The sequence below is a fragment of the Hemitrygon akajei genome, chromosome 3 (assembly GCF_048418815.1).
Source record: "Hemitrygon akajei chromosome 3, sHemAka1.3, whole genome shotgun sequence".
In the NCBI taxonomy this organism is placed as follows: domain Eukaryota; kingdom Metazoa; phylum Chordata; class Chondrichthyes; order Myliobatiformes; family Dasyatidae; genus Hemitrygon; species Hemitrygon akajei.
The window spans coordinates 62,176,781-62,193,832 of NC_133126.1; the positions used below are offsets into that span (position 1 = coordinate 62,176,781).

At 38.5% G+C, this 17,052-nt stretch overlaps 1 protein-coding gene across 3 annotated transcripts in view; it reads right to left on the reverse strand.

Annotated features, from left to right (window-relative positions):
* slc25a21 (solute carrier family 25 member 21) overlaps positions 1–17,052 on the reverse strand; it is a 395,200-nt gene that overhangs the window by 40,532 nt on the left and 337,616 nt on the right. For all 3 annotated transcript variants that reach the window (XM_073040006.1, XM_073040005.1, XM_073040004.1), the window contains exon 5: positions 155–221. In XM_073040006.1, coding sequence (XP_072896107.1) covers positions 155–221 — 67 coding nt within the window. The remainder of the gene's footprint in view (positions 1–154; positions 222–17,052) is intronic.

The following is a 17,052-nucleotide window of genomic DNA, read 5'->3' on the forward strand; positions in this document are numbered from 1 at the left end:
GATGCTATGCTGTGCTGAAAAATACTGGTTCACATTGTCTAGAGTGCATTTGATTTGAAACTTTCTAACACGGTCCTTCTGTACTGATGATGGGAACTTCAGCCTCATGGTTTCCGGTGAATTACAAGTTACTGTCAAATACATTTACACTTACCTTCACAGCCCTTTTAGGTGTCTCAATCAGGATGGGAGGCAAGATTCCTTTGTAAAATCCAAGAATCCTAATTAAAAATAGAAAAAAGTAACTTACATATTCAAAGTGGTATTAAATAATTTAGTGTGAATGCTTGTTAATCCAAAAGTGTGAAAACAATCTTAGTTACTGTTTTTCCCCATTGAAAATGGTGATAATTTTCAAAGTTAGCATGATGAAAAACAATTGATATTATAACTTACTGAGACAGAAGTAGCTGTTTTCTTTACATCTTATTTGTCTATTTCTGAGTTTTGCCATCAGAAATTTATGAGGAAAGGAAACAATTTCTTTGTGGATTTTTTTTTCTGGGCATTAAATACTTCCAGCAAACCAAGATATTGAGAAATTAAGTAGTTATTGGGAAAAGATCCGAAAGAGACAATTTGTCGTAAAAGATGGAAATATCTTTAAACACAAAGTACACTGCAGATGCTGTGGTCAAATCAACACGTACAAACAAGCTGGATGAACTCAGCAGGTCGGGCAGCATCCATTGAAATGAGCAGTCAACGGATGCTGCCTGACCTGCTGAGTTCATCCAGTTTGTTTGTACGTGGAAATATCTTTGTTCTCCAGGGTGTTTCAAAATCATGATACAGTTTTCACAAAGTGAGGCCTGTTAAAAATAAAACTAAACTACTAGAAATACCAGCAGGTTAGGCAGCAAGTGTGAAAAGGGTGAAACTAAGTTTATATTTCAGGTTACACACACAAAATGCTGGTGGAACACAGCAGGCTAGGCAGCATCTATAGGGAGAAGCACTGTTGACATTTCAGGCCGAGACCCTTCGTCAGGACAGTCCTGGTGAAGGGTCTCAGCCCGAAACGTCGACAATGCTTCTCCCTATAGATGCTGCCTGGCCTGCTGTGTTCCACCAGCATTTTGTGTGTGTTGCTTGAATTTCCAGCATCTACAGATTTCCTCGTGCTTGCTTATATTTCAGGTTGTGACTTTTCACCATAACAAGGAAAGGACAGAAATTCCGTAAAAGATGTTTTAAGTTCTAAGAAAAAGGGAGCTGGAGAGATTAAAATAAATATTTATGAAAAAGGGCACAGCACGCCAACACCTCATCCCAACTGTGAATCACAGAGAAAGGAGCATCATGGTCTGGGGCTGCTTTGCTCCCTCAGGGCCTGGACAGCTTGCAATCGTTGAGGGAACAATGAATTCAAAATTGTATCAAAACATTTTACAGGAGCAGTCCATCACCTGAAGATGAATAGAAATTGGATAATGTAACAAGGCAATGATAAAAATAAGAAAATTCATGTTTTGCAGAGTCAAAGTCCTGACCTTAATCCTATAGAAACGCTGTGGAAGGACCGGAAGCAAGCAATTCATGCAAGGAAGCCCACCAAAATCTCAGAGATAAAACAGTTTTTTAAAGGAGCAATGGTCAAAAATTCTTCCAAGCCGATATGCAGGACTGATGAACAGTTACTGGAAATGTTTGGTTTAAGTTATTGCTGTACAAGTGAATCACACCAGTTACTGAAAGCAAAGGTTCACATACTTTTTCAAATAAATTCATGCAATATTGGATCATATTTCTCAATAAATAAACAAGTGTAATATTTTGTGTTATTTATTTTATTGGGTTCTCTTTATCTATTATTATGTGAAGATCTGATCACATTTTAGGTCATATTTATGCAGAAAAGAGAAAATTTTTCAGGGTTCACAGACTTAACAGCACTACTGTATTTAATATGGTCAGAAATAATGCTCCTACCGATGAAACAATTCAAAGATCAAAGATTAAATAGAGAGAAGAGACTATTAAAATAGACTACTAGGATACTCAGTTGGGCAGACAATATCTATAAGAAAAGGATAGGAAGTCATGGATTGTTCTCATGAGGAGAAAGCAAGGTAGAAATTTATACTGTTTATTTATTTATTTAGCGATTCAGCATAGAGCAAGTCCTTCCAACCCAACAAGTTACACCACCCAGTAACCCATCTATTTAACCCTAGCCTAATCACACAACATTTTACAATGACCAATCAACCTACAAAACTGGGAAGAAACCAGAGTATCTGGGGAAAACCCACATGGCCATGGGAAGGAAGAACAAACGTCTTACAGAGGATGCTGGAACTGAACTCCGAACTCCAATGCCCCGAAATGTAATAGCATCACACTAACCACTACACTTCCGTGGCACCTCAGTTTTCAAGGTCACATTAAGAACAGAAAGCAGTACAATATAATCATCAGTCTTCCAGAAAATGAGTTTAGAGGTACCACCTTAGGAGGACAGAGAGAGAAAATGTTCCCTTTTACCTATAAGGACAAAGTTCCCATTGCAAAACCTTTTACTCAGTGGATATGCGTGGAGACAATGAAGAAGTTGGAGAGGTGAAGATGAAGGATTTTAAAACTGGCCTGAATTCTAGAAATGAGATGATTTATAAACTCTTCCGGTAGGCAGATATAAAAGGGGAAAATGAGTTGATTGAAACTGGGATACCAGTAATGGTTTAAAATGGCAGAGGTTGTAAAAGTCTTGCGGATGTAGATGAGAAGAAACTGGAAAATTAATGAAAATATAGGAAGAAATGAGTTCCATAGGACAAAGATAAGTTAAAATTTTGGGTCTACAAGGGCAAACCTACATGTGGATCTTAAGGAGATTGTATAATTGGATTACGTGTGGCTGAGAGACTGAGAGATACTGAAGCTGCTAAAAGATTTTGAGAAGAAATGAAGCCTGTGATACCTTGTAAAGGTAGTGGGGTATCAGAAGAATCTGAGGTTTCAGAAGAGCAAACACGAGGGAATCTGCAGATGCTGGAAAGTCAAACAACACACACAAAATGCTGGTGGAACGCAGCAGGCCAGGCAGCATCTATAGGGAGAAGCACTGTCAATGTTTCGGGCCGAGACCCTTCGTCAGGATGAGAAGGTTCTGTTTCAGCTTCTTCGAAGCAGAGATGCACCAGACAATAACTCCTGCCTTATCTCTAGGTTTACAAGTAATTTCAGGATTTACAGACAATGAATATTGTAAGTTCAGAGAAATTCATCCTCATTCAGTCCTTTCCACCTGTACCACCATTCAATTAATCTATAGATGAACTGTTCCTGCAGTCTCATGGTCCCAGAAAACATAGTGCACAATCAAGAAAGCACACCAATGCTTCTACTTTCTGAGGGGGTTGAAGACAGCTGGACTATGCATATCTATAATCATGACCCTCTATAGATGCGCAGTAGAGAACACCCTAGCATGCTGCATCACCGTGTTGTATGGAAACTGCACCTCAAATAAAGCCTTAATGCCAATAAGGCTTCTAAATGTGCTAGCAAATGGGAAATTCTGTTACAGGTAACGTATATATGTTACACACTGCAAAGACTGAAAATTTGGTTTGTGCTTATATTTGATAAACAAAAAAAAATCACCTGTAGGATTGAGTTTTACAATTAATTTTACTGGAGCATTAGTAAAACTAAAGTTATTTTAGTTGACTTTTAAATTAGATTGTTCTTAACCAATAGATTGATAGTCTTAAAAAAAGACAAACCCAAATCAATTATATTAGTAAAGCAAGGTCAGCCATCTTAAATAACAAGAATAATTATTTAAAAAATAAGTAAATAAAAGTCCTGCTAAATTTTTCTAGTTCATGGATAATTTCATGTCTGCAGTCATATGAATAAATCTGAGTAGAAGCATGAAGTATAATCCAATTTGTGCAATTTTAATTATACTTCAAATACATTTTCCAACTTCTACCGAAGGTGAAAATTCAACCTCATAAAATCTAAAATGAAAGGCAAAATGGTTTTGCTCATATGGGAATTATTGTAAATTAAAACATCAAATTAAATCAAATTAAATATGAGACCAGATGTTTCATTAAATTATTCACTCTTTGGCACACTTAAGATAGGTTTTGTCAATGAAGGAAAAAGTACCTTGGATGCTGTTTTACTTTTCCAACAACAAGCCTGAAGCATTACCTCTCCACCAAAGACTGATCTGAGGATTAATAAATAGTTTATGACATTGACTTCAACAGTGCCATTTCAACGTTGAAATGTGCACTTTCCACTTGTAGTTTTGAAGATCCTAAAAGAGAAATGAGGCTTGCAGTATCAACAACTTCTTGTTAGATTCAAGTTCAGAGGACAATTTGTCAACTTTAATCGAAAGTAGCAAAAATTGTCAAAATTTAGGATAGGTAGAAAACAAATAGTATCCCAATTCATTGGAATTGCCTACATTCATTTAACATGCATGATCTTTTGCCCTAAGTGCTATCATCTCAACAAATCATCCTGGATCAGTGTGAACTGCCTAAACGACCACATGCTTGTTTAATCAGCTTGAAGCATTGCCAGCAAACAACTAAACCCAAAGCAGAAAACCTGTTAAAATAGCAAGAAAAAGAACTTAATTAACAGAGAGTGACAGGTTTGAGAGCAAAACAAAGCCAGACAAAAATAAGAACAAAAAAACTAATGGGCAAAATCTCTGCTTATAACTGCAAGTAATTCCATTTGGGAAGTCCAAGCAAGCCAGTACAATTTGTCAATCTTTTCACAGCAGCATTTCAACATCAGACAATTCTTGCAATCCAGTAGCAACTTGCAGAACAGTATCAAATCCCTAGCACTTATTCTAAATCCCACAGTATTTGTGACAGCTTAGATTTGGCACAGCAACAGCACGTTCATTTCATTTGATAGGAATGACTATTACCTTCCCTCGGTAAAGCATAGGTAATTTCATTGAATAGTTTAGCTAACTGTTCAGTTTAACTGCTTTTCCATGCTCTTAAATATTTTGGTTTTTCAATCTTCTTATTAATCTAATGATCAATTGTTTTAACAGCTTGATTCTTAATAGTTCTTGAGTGTTTCTGAGTAACTGAAACAGTCAGATGCATTTCAATGTTTTAAAAGTGTAAAACCCAGGTAATATAGGAAGGATAGGAGGTAGGAGGTACAGAAGCCTGAAGGCACACACTCAGCGATTCAGGAACAGCTTCTTCCCCTCTGTCATCTAATTCCTGAATGGACTTTGAATCTTTGGACCCGACCTCACATTTTTTAATATACAATATTTCTGTTTTTGCACATAATCTATTCGATATACATAATTGATTTACTTGTTTATTTATTATTATGTTTTATTTTATTTATTTTTTCTCTCTGGGCTATATAATGTATTGCATTGAACTGCCGCTGCTAAGTTAACAAATTTCACATCACGTGCTGGTGATAATAAACCTGATTCTGATTCTGGTTCTGAATTTCATCCTGAATAGCATAATATGATGCTTTTTAGAAGTTGTATATGATAAATGGTAAAGCATTAAGGAATGTTGGTTAACAGTAATAGAGTAGTCCAAGTCCACGGTTCTCTGAAAGTGGTAATGCAGGTCAATAGGCTGGAGAATAAGGTAAATAGCATGTTTCTCTTCATTGGTTGGGCATAGAATAAATAGTTGGGACGTTATGTTGCAACTTTACAAAACACTGGTTAAGTCATGCTTTGAAAATTGTCCAGAGTTCTTACTGGTGCACTGTATGTGATTATGTTGAAAAAAGTGCAGAAGTTATTCAACAGGATGGTGCCTGGATTAATGGGCTATCGTTATTGATGGAGATTGCATTGGCTGAGCTGTTCTCTTCATAGGAGTCTTAAAGGTGACCCGACAAAAGTATATAAAATTTGAAGCGGCATATATACTCAGTAGCCACTCTATTAGATACAGCAGTAGAACCCAGTGTGGTCTTCTACTGCTGTAGCACATCCACTTCAAGGTTCGACATGTGCGTTCAGAGATGTTCTTCTTCACACCACTGTTATAACGCACGATTATTTGACTTCTGTTGCCTTCTTCTCAGCTTGAACGAGTCTGGCCATTCTCCTCTGACCTTTCTCATTTACAAGGTGTTTTCACCCACAGAGCTGCCGCTCACAGGATATTTTTTATTTTTTGCATCACTCTCTGTAAACTCTAGAGACTGTTATGAGTGAAAATAGAACATAGAACATAAAAATCTATAGCACATTACATGCTCTTTGGACCACAATGTTGTGCCGACCACATAACCTACTCTAGAAACTACCTAGAATTAATTACCCTATTGCATAGCTCTCTATTTTTCTAAGCTTCATGTACTTATCTAAGAGTCTCTTAAAAGACCCTACTGTATCCGCCTCTATCTACCATCTTCGCTGTTAGTGCATTCCACGCACCCACCATTCTTTGTATTAAAAACTTACCACTGACTTACCCCCTGTACCTACTTCTAAGCACCTTAAACGCCCCTCATGCCAGCCATTTCAGCCCTGGGAAAAAGCTTCCAGCTATCCACACAATCAATGCCTCTCATCGTCTTATACACCTCTATCAGGTCACCTCTCATCCTCCATTGTCCAAGGAGAAAAGACCAAGTTCTCTCAAACTATTCTCATAAGGCATGCTCTCCAATCCCTGTAAATCTCCTCTGCACTCTCTCTATAGCATTCAGGAGATCAACAGATTCTGAGATACTCAAACCATTCCATTTGGCACCATCAATCATTCCACGGTAAAATCACTTAGAATACATTTCTTCCCAACTCCAATGTTGGGGCTGAACAAAAACTGAACTTCTTGACCATGGCTGCTGCCACATGATTGGCTGATTAGATATTTGCATTAACAAGAAGGTGTACAGACGTACCTAATAATGAGAGGTACAAAATTGGAGGTAACCTGCTTCATTATAAACTGCATCAACTTCTCATCAAGATTTGGATAAATGAAGACGTACTAGCAGACTTTAGAGACTCAGCCATCGTTACCATCTACAAAAGGAAAGGCAATCGATCTGAATGCGGAAACTATCGTGGAATTTCCCTGTTAGCAACAGCAAGAAAGATCCTCACCCGCATCATGAACAAGAGCTCAAGCTTTTAGCCAAGAAGATCCTTCCGGAGACACAAGCCGGTTTTAGACTATCATGTGCAGCAATCGACATGATCTTCACAATGCGACAACTTACAGAAAAATGTCGTGAACTACTTAAACCTTTGTACATGGCATTCATCGACCTCACCAAAGCCTTTGACTCGGTATCGAGGGAACTCCTATGGGATGTCCTATCCACCTATGGATGCCCTGAAAAGTACCGTTGAATCCTGAGACTCCTCCACGATGGCATGCTTGCAACAGTAACTGTGAGCCTTTTCAAGTTAGATCAGGAGTAAAACAGGGATGTGTGATTGCCCCAACTTTGTTCACCATCTTCATTGTGACAATCATCCACATGATCAAGGATGACCTACCCCAAGAATCGAAATTGTCTACAGAACAGATGGCAGACTTTTCAATCTTGCCCGTCTCAAGTCTAAAAACAGGACATCCACAAGTTCCCTCATTGAGTTCCAATACGCAGATGACAACAGTGTTGCAGCTCTTTCAGAAAACCACCTACAATAGATTCTGACTGCCTTCAACCATGCGTACACAAAACTTGGACTTACCGTCAATTCCAAGAAGACTCAGGTCATCTACCAACCGTCACCAGTGGAGACAAATCGGATAGAACCATCAATTCAACCTGGTGAAATAACCCTGGAAAACGTGGACCACTTTCCATATCTTGGAAGTCACCTCTCCTCCAATGTCGACCTTAATTACGAGATCCAACATCCTCTTAAATGCACTGGAACAGCTTTTGGACATCTCTGAACTAGAGTCTTTCATGATCGTGACATACAAACAGACACCAAAATGTTAGTGTACAAAGCCAGTGGTGATCCCAATTCTCCTGTATGCATCAGAAACCTGGACAACAATCCAATGACATCTGAAGGCACTTGAAAAGTTCCATCAACGCTGTCTTCGAAATGTCTTAAATATCAGCTGGGCAGATAGTAGAACCAACGTCAGCGTACCAAATGAAGCAAAAACAATGAGCGTTGAAGCCTACGTCATCAAGAACCAACTAAGATGGAGCAGTCATGTTGTTTGGATGAAAGACGAACGTCTGCCAAAACAAATCTTCTACTCCCAGCTTAAAGAAGGCAAACATAAAAGAGGCGGACAATAGAAGAGATTCAAATACGTCTTAAAAGCCAACATGAAGAAATGTAACATCGACATCAACAATTGGGAAACCAATGCCAAGGACAGGAAACTCTGGCAAGCCATCATCCGAGAAGGAACAGCAACTTTCAAAGCCAACAGATGTGCAGAACTAGAAGAAAAGAGAAGAAAATGGAAAGAGAGGCAGCAACAGCCAAAGCCCGATCTGCCATCTGGAACCTGAATGCGGAAGAACTTTCAAAGCCAAGATTGGACTCATAAGCCACTTGAAAGCCCATAAATAGATCAACAGAATGAAGACAATCATCCTCAATCTTGAGGGATAGCCACGACGACGACGACAGATGTACCTAATAAAGTGGCCACTGAGTGTAGATAGGACAGAAAATCTTTTCCCCTACCAGGTGTATTAAAACATGTTTAAGATAACAGGAAGAAATTTTGAAGGGGATCTGAGAAGTTTTGCTTCCCACACAGAGTAATTGATATCTGCACAGTGCTACTAGAGGTGGTGATGGAATCAGATACAATTATTATGGTTAGACAAGCTCTTAAATAGGTAATGCATGGAACGATACAGTCCAAATTGGGGCAAATGGGATTAATGTACAGAGGTTGTCATGGATATGGTGGTTTGTAGGGCCAATTTCTATGCTCTCCCACTCTGTTGGGATTGATCATACTGACTGTCAAAGTTGTTATCAGCTTTCATAGGTGAGATTTTTCTTGCCCTCTAAGTGTCATTTACACATGCAAGGTATGCAGTTGTTCAGGGACCTGGCAATAAGGATTGGTCTTACACTTTGCAAAGTCAGTCCTGGGGAACCTGCTTGTAACAATTCCCTGCTGGCAGGAATTTCTGGGTCATTATTTATGATTTTTTTTAAAGCTTTCAACAATAATTGTAATCTCGGTGACTGACAGGTTGTTTAGCAGTAATTAAGACAAAGTGCACTATTGGAAATGGGATGAAGTCTGAAATGGATGAGCCTTATTTCTCTGTTTTGACTTTATCCACTACCTAAAATGCTATTGGTGAGCCAGAAAGGATGATACTTTTTCCCAGCTCATAGAGGAGTGTTTATTTCATACCACAGCTTGCATACTTTAATGTTAACTGCGCCTCTGTGCTTGACTTAAGTTGCTGTCTGATTTGTGGCTGATTAACTATGAGTGTTGTTAGCCACAATGTTATTTTTATAGTAAACTTTGGCCCCATGTCTCACCAATGTGGTATAAAGGCTGCTTTTGAGCTTGGATAAAGCATGTGTGTCAGGAAATGCTGAAATGCCTCATAGGTCTGTGGGTGAAAGGTGGCATAATTGTATGCACATCTGAATACAAGAATTATTTGCATCTGGAAAAACAGTGAATCTATTTTATTTTCAGGTCTCTTTCAAATGTTATGGGCCACCTAGAGCAAAGCAAAAACTGCTTGAGTGGTCATTGAGGAGAAAATGTCTGCCGCAACGTCCAGATGCTTGCTCAATGCATAAACACTATTATAACTTACTACTTTCAGATTAGTTTCCTTTTGGAGGTTGTTTATTTCTTTGTGGATATTTTTAAGTTGACTTTTACCATACTCCCTTCACCATCTGGCTTTATCACTTTCAAGTTAGGTAACTAAAGGTTCGATCCCAATGGAAAATTGATAGCTGTTTGGAATTTCTCTGTTTAAAAAAAACACAGGCTTTAAATTCTACTATGGAGACAAGGGACTGCAGATGCTAGAACCTGGAGCAAAAAACACACTGTGGGAGGAACTCAGTGGCTCAGGCAGCATCTGTGGAGGAAAACTGACATCAACATTTCAGGTCCAGATGAAGGGTCTCCACCTGAAATGTCAACTGTCCATTTTCCTCCACAGATGCTGTCTGATTTACTAAGTTCCTTCAGCGGTTTGTTTGTTTTTTGCTCCATAAATTCTACTATGCAGTGCAATGTTATAGCACATCACACAACTGAATTTTACACTAATGGTGTGCATTGAATGAATTGGAGGTTACGCTTTAGTAACATGGGGCATTGGTGACACCACATCTGGAGTTATATGTACAATCATGAAGGAAGGATGTTAATGCACAGGAAGCCAATAAAGAGAAACATATTAGTTTAATAACCACCATGGGAAGGTAATGAGGAAAAGATGGACAGGCTTGGCTTGTGTCAGCTGGAATTATGAAAAGTGAGAGGGGACTTAAAATTGAGAAGATCCTAAAGGATGATGAAGATATGGAAAGGACAATTCCTCTTACAGGATAATGAAGTACAAAGGCTCAATATTTAAAGATAAGAAATCTCCCACTTAAGGCACAGATCTTTTTTCCCCTCTAAGTCACAACTATATTCCTCAAGGAATATAGAAGTAAAGATTTTGAATGTTTTAAATCAGGGCTAGATAGACATTTGATAAGCAAGGGAACTGAACATTATCGTGAATAGATGGAATGCACAGCTGATCAATTGAATAGTGGAACAAATGGTCTACTCCTACTTTATCTACAGTGCCTATAAAAAGTATTCACCCCCTTGGATGTTTTCATGTTTTATCGTTTTAAAACATTGAATCACAGTGGATTAAATGTGACTTTTTTTTACTCTGATCAACAGAAAAACTCTTTCATGTCAAAGTGAAAACAAAGTGATCTAAATTCACATCTTAATAAGTCTTAATAAGCCTCACGTCTTAATAAGCTGGTAAGGAAGGCGGGCTCTGTCGTGGGCAAAGTACTGGAGAGTTTAACATCGGTAGCTGAGCGAAGGGCGCTGAGTAGGCTATGGTCAATTATGGAAAACTCTGAACATCCTCTACATAGCACCATCCAGAGACAGAGAAGCAGTTTCAGCGACAGGTTACTATCGATGCAATGCTCCTCAGACAGGATGAAGAGGTCAATTCTCCCCAATGCCATTAGGCTTTACAATTCAACCGCCAGGACTTAAGAACTTTTTAAAAGCTATTATTAATGCTTTTTGAGATAGTGATTTAGATGCATATCATATTTTTTTAATGAGTTAAGTATTGTATGTAATTAGTTTTGCTACAACAAGTGTATGGGACATTGGAAAAAAAGTTGAATTTCCCCATGGGGATGAATAAAGTATCTATCTATCTATCTATCTATCTATCTATCTAACTACAAATATAAAACAACTGATTGCGTCAGTATTCACCCACTTTAAAATGAAACACCAGATCATCACTGGTGCAGCCAATTGGTTTTAGAACTCACATAATTAGTTAATTGGAGATATCAAGAAATAGAAAGAATAAGGCACAGCTATAAATCTGCCAAGAGCTGGTCATCTACAAAAACTGAGTGACTGCAAGAAGGGGATTAGTTAGGGAGGCCACCAAGAGCCCTATGACATCTCTGGAGGAGTTACAAGCTTCAGTGGCTGAGATGGGACAGACCGCACATACAACAACTGTTGCCCGGGTGCTTCACCAGTCGCAGCTTTATGGGAGAGTGGCGAAGAGAAAGCCACTGTTGAAAAAAAACTCACATGAAATCTCAGATAGTTTTCCAGAAGGCAGTGGGAGACCCTGAAGTTAGTTGGAAGAAGGCTCTACGGTCTGATTAATCCAAAATTGAGCTTTTTGGCCATCAGACTAAACTCTATGTTTGGCATAAGCAAAACACCATACATCAAAAACACACCATTCCTACCATGAAGCATAAGAGGTGGCTACATCATGCTGTGGGGATGCTTTATTGCAGCAAGCCCTGGAAGGCTTGTGAAGATAGAGGGTAAAATAAATGCAGCAAAATACAGGGAAATCCTGGAGGAAAATCTGATGCAGTCTGCAAGAGAATTGTAACTTGAGAGAAGATTTGTTTTCCAGCAAGAGAATGACCCCAAGCATAAAACCAAAGCTACACAGAAAGGGCTTAAAAACAACAAAGTTAATGTTTTGGAGTGGCCAAATCAGAGTTCAGACCTCAAACCAGTTAAGATTTTGTGGCTGGACTTGAAAAGGGCTGTTCACTCATGATCCCCAAGCAATTTGACAGAGCTTAAACAGTCTTATAAAGGAAAATGGGTAAAAATTGCAGTGTCCAGATGTGCAAAGCTGATAGAGACCTATCCACACAGACTTAAGGCTGTAATTGCTGCCACAGGAGCATCTACTAAATATTGATTTAAAGTGGGTGAATACTTAAGAAATCAATTATTTTGTGTTTTATATTTATATTTACATTACTTTTAGAGATCTGTTTTCACTTTGACACAAAGGAAGTCTTTCTCCGTGTCAAAAAAGACAAAGTAAATCCATTGTGATTCAATGTTGTAAAACAATAAAACATGTAAACTTCTGGGGAGGGGTGAATACTTTTTATAGGCACTGTACTTGCAGGATGAAAAAAATGCTCAATACAGGAAGGACATGGATGCAGTAGAGAGAGTGCAGAGGAGATTTACAAGGATATTGCCTGGATTGGAGAGCATGTCTATGAGAATAGGTTGAGTGGACTCGGCCTTTTCTCCTTGGAGCAACGGAAGATGAGAGGTGACCTGATAGAGGTGTATAAGATGATGAGCGGCATTGATAGTGTGGATAGCCAGAGGCTTTTTCCCAAGGCTGAAATGGCTAACACAAGGGGGCATAGTTTTAAGGTGCTTGGAAGTAGGCACCGAGGGGATGTCAGAGGTAAGTTTTTCAAACAGAGAGTGATGGGTGCGTGGAATGCACTGTCAGCGAAGGTGGTGGAGTGTTTTAAGAGACTCTTAGATAGGTACATGGAGCTTAGAGGAATAGAGAGCTATGCAGTAGGGAAATTCTAGGCAACTTCTAGAGTTAGAACATGGTTAGCACAACACTGTGGACCAAAGGGCCTGTAATGTACTGTCGATTTTCTATGTTTCTTAATATTTCCTTGCATGTGACATGTAAGCACACAGAATATATAATTCATGTGCATAATATCAATCTTTATGCAGAGGTCTTTTTTTCCAAATCTGTCACATTTGCCTGATTACAAAATAGCATGGGCAATGAGCAACCCGTGGAAAACTAACTTTTTTACTGCCCCAACTTTGTCATTTCAAGGGATAATCAACTACTTCTACTTCCTACATCTGAACCAGAGGAAGTTACAAGAGTGGAGTTAGAGTTGGAAAAGCAACTTCTGTTTAGCATTCTGAATACTTCTCCAGCATTTAACTCATGAAGGTGCCTATTACTTCCCATTTCAGAAAAGAGGCATCTGGTTCTATTGAGAGCCCTACAAGCAGATGGCAAGGGGCTCCTCAATAACCCCTGTTGTCACTTTCGGCTTTTCTGACAGGCCAGAAAGCATGTAAACTGCATTTTGTATCCACTTCAGATTTTTCAAATCGGAGGTTCTGTTGTTATCTTCTAAACAGGATTGGTATATGACTTTGCAGTAAGCTGACATAGTAACTTCCTCAGCCCTTTACCCTAATTTCAATCTGCAAAGCCAGTTGTTTATTGTATGAAACAACCCTCTCCAACTTGTGTACTGTGATAGAGTATGAAGATGTCTCTGTCATGAGGCTATGTTTTCCTTTTCTCTGGAGGATTTATCCTTCAAGTTTGGGTGCTGGATGAGTGGGTTTACTGACTACTAAACAGCATAGGAGAGGAGATGTTGGTAAATGAAAGACTGAAGAGACATACACAGATTCTGAGTATAGTGTAATAATGCAGAAAGCATTTGAAAGGGAATAGTAATGAAGGTACAATGAAGTATAAGAGTAAAGTATAAACAGAAGAGATTCTGCAGACGCTGGAAATCTTGAGTAACACAAGATGCTGGAGGATGCTGGAGGTGCTGAAGAGTTGATGTTTTGGTCCATAAATCTTCATCAGATCTGCCTGAACTGTGGAGTTCCTCCAGCAGTTTGTAAGAGTAAAGTAAACAGAACAAAAAAGGAAAGGTCTAACAAGGGCAAACATTAAGACAGAGGAATGAAATATTATAAATGAGAATAAGGAAAGGGCAAAGAAATCTAACAAGTATGTTGTGTCCATCTTCATAGAAATCAGAACAAATACTCCCAGAAATACAAGAGAGTAAAAGGTCCAAAGTAAATGAGAAAATAAAAATAAATAGACACTAGAGAAGATAATAAGCTTTAAAATGGATAAATCCCAACAACCTGATAATCTACTTTTCTACATCTTAGTTATCACCTTCCAAAATTCAAAAGATACTGGAACAGTTTCTGTAGGCTGAAGGCCACTGCAAGGAGTTTTGTTTACAAAAGTAAAGATGTCAAGACTATAGAGGCCATTGGTGAAACTACACCTGGAATATTTTGTACAATCTTGCTCACCTACCCCAAAAAACATATCATAGAAGGAACACTGCAATGAGTCCTGGACTGATTCTGGGGATGTCAGGTTTGTCTTGTGAGAAGTAATTGAGCAGGCTGAGAGGAGACTATATTGAAACATACCCAGTTCTTCAAAGGCTTGCTCATTATTTTGAAACTGTGAGCACAGATCCATCAGAAACGGGCAGAATGATTTCCTTGACTGATGGATCTATGCTCACAGTTTCAAAATAATGGGCAGGCCATCTAGGATTGGAAGGAGGAGAAATTTCTTCCCTTAGAGGTGAAGAGCTTTTGGAATCATCTGACCTAGAGGGCTGTGTAGAATCAGCCATTGATTCAATTGAAAAGTGAACAACAGATTTCTGGATTTTCGAAGAGTGATTATAGAGATTGGGCAGGACAATTATACAGTATTTAAAATAGAAAATTAGGTGTGATTTTGGTAAAATTCCAACCAGAGTTAAAAGGCTGAATGCCCTGCTCCTGCTTCTATATCTTAAGTCTTGTTGGCTATATTTATACTTTATCCACTGTGAACAACTTTGGATCCTGCATGAGTTAATCTCAAGCTTCTGTAGCCTTGTGAGATGTTGGACCAGGAAGGATCCCTTTCCTGTCCTTGATGATTCATGACCCCTTATCTTGAAAGACAGAGGTGAAAATGTGCATGTGTGCATGAGTGGGAGTACTACTTTTGTCAGACAGCAGATTACAACACCAACCCAGATCAAAGAAATAGAGCATCCTACTGTTTGCTCCCTGGTCTGTAGCAATTAGCTGCTGGTACTGAACCTCGAAATCTCCTATCACTTCAGTCTGAGGTGGTCACCAGGCAACCCATATGTAAAGGACATATTTGCACCTCTCATTTTTTCTGCACAGGAGAAATGTCATCATTATCACCAAATCTAAGAACTGCCTTTCCTGCTCCACATCTATAATGTCAACAAAAAACATCACAAAGACTTCTAACAGCAATGTGCTTTAACCGGCAAGTTTTCTTTAAATGGGAGGAGGTACTTTCTGTCCTCTTTCATCAGCTTCTGTTTACAGATACTTCTGAAAAATCAGCTGTGATTAATCACCCTCTCTCAGCCAGCAATCACCACCATTCCTGCCATCCAATCTGCATCCCCTAGTCTCCATTCATTCACAGACCTTCCCCTTTGTTTTCCGTCTCTCCTCTTCTCTCTGCAACTTAAAACTTATTTGCCAACATTTTTCCCCCAATTCTGACGAAATGTCCTCAAACTGAAGCATGAAATGTGTCTCCTTTTCCATTGTTTCTGTTTGAGTTTGTTGCAATAAGTATTTTGTTTAAGAAGATCGATGTTACTTTTTATAGGAATGGCAAAAAAAGTGAAACGTCAACTGTTTTTCAACTTGGAACAGGGCCATGTTCCAGCTTCAGCATATCACTATAAATGTGAGCAAGGAAAGGTCATGAGAGGAACATGTGAGTAGACCCTCATGCTTATAAACGACATTAAGAATCAGAAAGTTGCCTATGACCTTCTATTTAATAAAATTAAACAGAGAAGAAAATAGTGAATTCCCAATCCACTTTACCAGCAGATCACTTCTAAACAGAACATAAGGTCATAAAATTCTGCTCTCAAGATTTCACTAAATTTCTGAAATTATTGTATTCAGTATTTTCTAAGACATTGATGTATAGCTCATAAAAGATTTGAGAGTTTATGAACCAAAGCAATATTTAAAAATTTCTTCCAAACTAAACTGGCTTAATAAACTGGGGCGAACCACTCTCTGTTTGTTTATTTGGTGTATGTTCTTGATTCAGGTTTCACCCATCTACAGTTATTACAAAGCTAGAATCATTATTATTACATTCTGTATATACTGTTCACACACACAAAAATAATTCTTGCAACAATCAAAGATGAACAATTCATGACTCAGCCCCGAACACTTAATGTTCAGACCCAGAATTTGTTTAATAAAGAAGTGAACATTTTCCAAGGGGTTTAATATGAAATGAATTAAGTGCCTAAAATCATTAGTAAAGATTCACACTAACAAGAATATCAAGAACCACACATTACAATTCACAAGTTCACATGCAATTTCCTAATTGCAGTTAAAGTTCCATGTGCCCAGTCTGAATGACAATTGCCTTGTTTGCCTGTATTGTGAAATGATATTCTGCCCAATCCACATGCACAGAGACAGAACAGATATATGAGGGTAATACCAAACATCAGTGAAAACATGCCATAATGAGCATTGAAACTAGCACATTATAGTCACCACAGCTTCCCTAGAGATAGACATGGATTTATTTCCAGTTTTCATGAGTTCAGGAGATACAGCATCCTGACAAGGAAAAATATTGCTGTTCTTTCACAATGCTATGTCTAAATTCCTGAAAGTCAAGCCCTCACTACATTGTGAAATTCCCATTAACAGAAGCACTGCAGATTTCAGAAAGGTGATGCACCACGAACTTCAAAGCCAATTAAGAATT